Source organism: Phocoena sinus, chromosome 7 (assembly GCF_008692025.1).
Source record: "Phocoena sinus isolate mPhoSin1 chromosome 7, mPhoSin1.pri, whole genome shotgun sequence".
NCBI classification, from domain to species: domain Eukaryota; kingdom Metazoa; phylum Chordata; class Mammalia; order Artiodactyla; family Phocoenidae; genus Phocoena; species Phocoena sinus.
In genome coordinates this window covers 28,416,098-28,422,619 of record NC_045769.1, presented here as the reverse complement: position 1 = coordinate 28,422,619, position 6,522 = coordinate 28,416,098, and the positions used below count along the sequence as shown (strand labels likewise).

The window sequence follows — 6,522 nt, the reverse complement described above, 5'->3', positions numbered from 1 at the left end:
CTGTGTCAGCTAGAAATGTGTATTGAACTACAAATAAAAGAACACCCAATGGTGGTGCCATAATCAAATGTGGGTTTATTTTACTCCCATTACAAGAAGTCTCAAGGTAAAGGGTTGCTGGCATTGTGTGATGGTTAATTTTATGTCGACTTGACTGGGCTAAGGGATGCCCAGATAGCTGGTAAAACATTATTTCTAGGTGTGTCTGTGAGGGTATTTCCGGGAGAGATTAGGATTTGGGTCAGTATACTGAGTAGAGAAGACCATCCAATCTGTTGAGGGCCTGAATAGAACAAAAAGGAGAAGGAAGGATGAACTCCCTCTTCCTTCTGCCCTCAGACATCAGCATTCCTGGCTCTCAGGCCTCTGGACTCAGACTGAATTATTCCACCAGCTTTCCTGATGCTCTAGCTTGCAGATAATGGGACTTCTCAATTTCTATAATCACATGAACCAATTCCTATAATAAATCTCCTCATCTATATCTATATAGATCCTATGGGTTCTGTTTCTCTGGAGAGCCCTGACTAATAAACATTGATTCAGGGGCTTGACCACATCAAGGCCAGCATTTCTGAAACTGTGACATTTCCCTCATACTTGTCAGCTCTTGAGTGTAACATGTCTGAAATAAGAGGGAATTGTGGCACCGGGGCAGCTGCTCCCTTTCATTAGGAAGGCAAGAATTTTTCCAGAACCATCTCCTCTCTCCCCATCAGCATTCCTCCACTGAATGTTTCAATGTCCAGAGAGTGTCATGAGACCAGTTCGGCATCAAAATCAAACGGGAAAGAAAAAAAAAAAAGGCAAAATAATGAAAGGAGAAAAAAAAAAAAAAGAGTCCGCCTGCCAGAGATTTGTGAACTCAATTTTGCATACAATTTAGGGAATTAAAAAATCTTCTGAAGTCCATTGTAGCCGGCTTCAGAATCCCTGATTTAAGAAGTGGGTCACACTATCTCTGAACCTCAGCTTTCAGATCCTCACTCCTCAAAGAAAAACTGAAGAGATATCTCACTATCTAGTTTGAAGAAGCAATGTGTTTAAAGGCCAGAGAATCAAATAAGATAATGTATTATGAAGTGTTTTGTAAACTGTAAAGCTCTGCTTCATTTGAAAGCATAGTTCTATTGTGAGAATTTTCTTTGTTACCCGTAGATCATACACCTTGATTTCCACGTGCATCTCGTGTGTATGTGCGTGTGTATGTGAGTGTATAAATAAAATATTAAATGTAGGACAAAAGGAAAAACACAAGCAAACCATTGCCAGGAAAACAGAAAATACTTTATTACTTTCCAGATTGAGAAATGATGCACTTATTTTAGTAGAAATCTATGACTCTCCTCAAGGAGCCCACTTTAGCATTCACAGCCCCCCAGTCATGGTAGCGCCTGTGGTCCCCCGGCCTCAGCAGATACTGCCTTCCCCGGTAGCTGGGCAACTCATAGAGGACCCAGGAGCCCTCCAGCACATTGAGAGAGTAAATCTCCTTGAAGTGGAAGCGGTCCTGAAGAGAGGAGCAGTCCTCAGTGATCTCTATCATCTGGCCTCTGTAATCTTCCCTCTCATAAAGTCTGATCCTGTGAGAGGCAGCCTGGCCCATCCGGAGGTGGAAAGAGGAGAAAAGCAAACCATGAAATGATTCCAACACATTCATGCCGTTCAGTTTGGTGAGGACCAGCTCAAGCCATTTTCAAATATATGGTAAAAATGAATTATTTCTGAATCTTTGTATACTCTTCATTTTCAAAGGTGGAGATTCAGTACCTTTCCAAGATCATAAAGTGTGACTAAAAATTAAGAAGGAAATCTCACTCTTTAATATATTCAAATATTTCCCAGGATGAACTGTTAATCACGCTCAGGACACTGTACCATAGAGAAACCCAAATCTTTAACAGCTTATTACTATTTTTGCCATTTTGAAGAATTATTTTAAATTTTCAAGCATGTGTCTTTGAACAGTAAAGTCCATTTATGAAATGAATTACTCTACATTGAGTTTAAAATAAATCTTGGAAAAATCACCAAGGGCTTAGATGCTTTTGTTTCTGTGGAAAGCAAAGTGAAACATCTGAAATCTCTCAGTTACATACTTGATTTTCATTTAGTAATTTATGAATAGAATGAGGAAAAATGGGAAAGAAAAATGAGTAAGCCCAAGGACTAATTTTTTAAAAACCTTAGTGTTTTAAGACACCTATGAACTATATGTAGCCTGTGTATAAAATCTCTGCATTGCTCTCTACTGAGAAAAAGTACTTTTATTTGTACAGGTGGGGAAAACCAAAACATGCAATTGGGAGGCAAAAAGGGGAAAGAGTCTTACAAGAATGAACCCTTGTAAAATTTTCCTTTTCAACTCCTGTCAGCTCAGAAACTAACTAGCACCTAATTATTTTTCTGTTGGATATTAGTGTTTTTTCTACAACTCCATTGTAAATGATTCCAGGTCAGGACCTCTATTTTATACATGCCTGGGGCAGCGGATACATTCTTACTCAATTAATATTTGTTGATTAACTGGTACCTGGGCAACAACTTACTTCTGTTCAAGGCAAATTATATTTAACTAATATACCATAGCTTACCTTTTCCCCAAACTCTCAATTATTCTAAATGATCACTACTCCAAACGTTTAACCTTTGCTTGAAACTATCCATTCTGGGTCCAAAGTGAACCAGAATGATATGGAACTGGACTCACGTGGGGGATGAGGCGGCAGGAGCGGACGGAGTCGTTGAGGCCCATCCACTGCTGGTAGTCGGGGTAGTCGCCGCGCCGCAGGAAGTACTGGCAGCCCAGGTAGTTGGGTTGCTCATAGATCATCCAGCTGCCGCTGTCCACACGCACTGAGTTGCAGCGGCCCAAGTAAGGCTGCAGGTTGGCGTGGTCGCTGCTGCACTCGTAGTGGCGGCCCTGGAAGCCCCGGTCCTCGTAGAAGGTGATCTGCAGGGAAGGGAAGGACAGGGCTCAGAGGCCTGGCCTCCAGCCTGGCTGCGGGCCCCTCCCGCCGGCGCGGGGCTCACCTTCCCCATGGCTGCTGGATGCGGGGATGCGAGTTCAGTGCGGTGGGGCGGGCGCGCGGGTCTATATAGCAGGAGGGCTGCTGTGTTGGCAGGAACGACACAAAAGGGGCCCCCGGATGAGGAGGGGATTTTCGTGTACTCTTTTTTCTCTTTGCTGTCAGAGTCCATGGGGCTCATTGTGGGTTTTGGTCCCATTCTCTCTGGAGTTTCTATCACTAGCTGATGCTATTGAGACAGTTTGGAAAAAAAAAAAAAGTAATTTGGGACATTGTCTATTTAATAATAGAAGTAGAACTTCAGCCATTTCATATATAGTCCACTCTTTTATTTGTATGGGTTGGGGAAAAACAAAACAAAAAAAGCGGTGGAGCAAAAAAGTCAGTCTTAATACGGCAAATATAAATTGATCTGTAAGAAGTATGTGCCATAATATTGAATACTAATGGTTAATAAGAAGGAAATGACCTGTACTGAATACTGAAAATTTCAAATTAGTCTTTTAAGAGAGCTTCCTCATTAAAGGGTGCAAGAAATTGGAATGTTTTACCAAGAAGGTTCACAAAATTTCAAACTTTCAGGCTGGTAAAAAAAAAAAAAAAAAAAAACAGCAAACGCAGATCTTTAGTATTTGGTCTGATTTTGTTGCAGTCATACGTGGAAGTAGACTGAAGATTGGAGGTTTTATCTTGGTTACTTGTAATTCAAAAGGGAGAATAGTTTTAAGATGATTAATCTCAGAAAGAAGAACGAAAAGGGAAATTTCTAAAAGCTTATGGAAATAAGAAAAAGTAATACTTTTAAAATACAAAATCAGATTACCTCTTAGGTTATTTATAAAAGAAAACCAAATTCCTAAGAAACCCATTTCTGGTAGGATCTAGATACACGTTTGTTCTATGGGGAACAAGAGTACACAAAGCTTTTGACTTAGAGGAAATTAATTGCACGAACACAAAGAGGAGCTATAGCTGGAATGGTGTAGCGAGAGGGAGGAATAAATATCTAGAAGCTTCGACTCTAGGAAGACTTTAGAAAGTATTTATCAGCCTGGAAGAGGATAGTCTGACGGACTGGAAAGAGCGCTGGAGGGGAAGATGACCTATGCCTTTAGCCTCTTTGATGTTCAAAGAATTAGTCACAGTCCTATGTTGACTCACTGAAATACTTTGTCTTTCCTTTGGGTCATAAATCTTTGTAAGTTGATATTTATCAATTAGACACCAACTATGTATAATATGGTGTTTCCGTTCTTGTTATCCAGTATGTAAAGGCATGTATTTGCAGAGTTACTTATGTTAGCCTAGTGGAATATATGCAGCCAGAATCTAAAGAATAAAAATCATTTTAATTAAAAATGAAAAATAATAATAAATTTTAAAAGAAACATCATTTTGCTCAGAGCTGTTTCTGTGGGGAGTGTGTTCATGGGTGAAAACAGTAGAACATGAGAACCCTAATGCAGAGTCCCAGAGAGCGTCTAGAGGAGCAGCATGGGGGTGTCAGTGGGGACCACCACTTCAGCTGACATGCAGCTACAGCCGAAATTTAGGATCCAACTGGAGGACCAAAACAAGGGCACTTTGGGCTTGGCTTTTTCATTAACCGGGAAGAGGGAAGGCTTTATTTCAGCCTGGGGAAAGAAATCGGGAAAACCCCCTACTCTTCTCATAGAATTGAAATGTGAATGCTGTGGGCCAAAATGTGGCTTAATTTCAGTGCTCTACAGAAAATTCTGGGAGTGACAAATGTGTATAAAACCTAAGTCCCAAATTGTACTTAGTGTGCTAAGTGAACATAGGTTGAGACCTGACACTCCTTGCACCTGTGGCACAGAAGCAGCGCTCTACACCAGTTGCCTGGAATGAATGATGGCAACTGTCCTTGCAGGGAGAACAAGAGAGAAGAAACACCCTGTTGTCCCTGAGCTCTGGTCCAGGAAGTAACCCTTTGTCACTCTATAAATATTCACATGGTTTCAAACAAAAGTGAAGAAAAAAGAGACTAGTTCAGGTTCAGATTTTGCTGCATGCAGGGTTAATGATTTGTGTAGCTAGTGTAAATAGTCTACAAAATGAAGTGTATAAGAAATACCACTTTCCTTATTTTCTGTAACTCAGAATATTTTATGAATCTAAGTCTCATTCCACTGGGATGGAGAGAAAGTTTAACTTTACTCATTGTTGGGATTTCCTCTCCTCACTTACCCAGGCTCTATGGTTGGGTTTCGAGGGATTACATGGTACCAAGGCGTTTCATGGTGGGGGAGGATTCACTGGAAACTACTGTGATGTCCATTGTTGGTGGATCTCCCCAGTCTTAAAACCAATGTGGAAATAAGAACAGCCTTGAGGGCTGTGGACTTGGAGATGTATTTTGCTTGGCTGACACAGTGTTTAGATGTTTTTGGTAATGCTTTAGGTTGGTTCATTCTTTCCACAGTTCACCATACTACCCATTACTCCTTGTCATCTTTTTTTTTTTACATATTTATTGGAGTATAATTGCTTTACAATGGTGTGTTAGTTTCTGCTTTATAACAAAGTGAATCACCTATACATATACATATGTTCCCATATCTCTTCCCTCTTGCGTCTCCCTCCCTCCCACCCTCCCTATCCCACCCCTCCAGGCGGTCACAAAGAACCAAGCTGATCTCCCTGTGCTATGCGGCTGCTTCCCACTAGCTATCTACCTTATGTTTGGTAGTGTATATATGTCCATGCCTCTCTCTCGCTTTGTCACAGCTTACCCTTCCCCCTCCCCATATCCTCAAGTCCATTCTCTAGTAGGTCTGTCTTACCCCTAGGTTTTTCATGACATTTTTTTTTCTTAAATTCCATATATATGCGTTAGCATACGCTATTTGTCTTGCTCTTTCTGACTTACTTCACTCTGTATGACAGACTCTAGGTCTATCCACCTCATTACAAATAGCTCAATTTCGTTTCTTTTTATGGCTGAATAATATTCTATTGTATATATGTGCCACATCTTCTTTATCCATTCATCCGATGATGAACACTTAGGTTGTTTCCATCTCCGGGCTATTATAAATAGAGCTGCAATGAACATTTTGGTACATGACTCTTTTTGAATTATGGTTTTCTCAGAGTATATGCCCAGTAGTGGGATTGCTGGGTCATATGGTAGTTCTATTTGTAGTTTTTTAAGGAACCTCCACACTGTTCTCCACAGTGGCTGTATCAATTTACAATCTCACCAACAGTGCAAGAGGGTTCCCTTTTCTCCACACCCTCTCCAGCATTTGCTGTTTGTAGATTTTTTGATGATGGCTATCTGACTGGTGTGAGATGATATTTCATTGTAGTTTTGTTTTGCATTTCTCTAATGATTAATGATGTTGAGCATTCTTTCATGTGTTCGTTGGCAGTCTGTATATCTTCTTTGGAGAAATGTCTATTTAGGTCTTCTGCCCATTTTTGGATTGGGTTGTTTGTTTTTTTGTTATTGAGCTGCATGAGCTGCTTA

At 40.6% G+C, this 6,522-nt stretch overlaps 1 protein-coding gene across 1 annotated transcript; it reads right to left on the bottom strand.

Moving 5' to 3' along the window:
- Positions 1-1,266: 1,266 nt before the first annotated feature.
- LOC116756720 (gamma-crystallin D) lies at positions 1,267-3,062 on the bottom strand. Its single transcript, XM_032637591.1, has 3 exons — positions 3,034-3,062; positions 2,711-2,953; positions 1,267-1,597 (listed from the first exon to the last, which is right to left on the bottom strand). The coding sequence occupies exons 1-3, from the start codon at positions 3,040-3,042 to the stop codon at positions 1,325-1,327; spliced, it is 525 nt and encodes a 174-aa protein (XP_032493482.1). The 5' UTR covers positions 3,043-3,062; the 3' UTR covers positions 1,267-1,324.
- Positions 3,063-6,522: the final 3,460 nt, after the last annotated feature.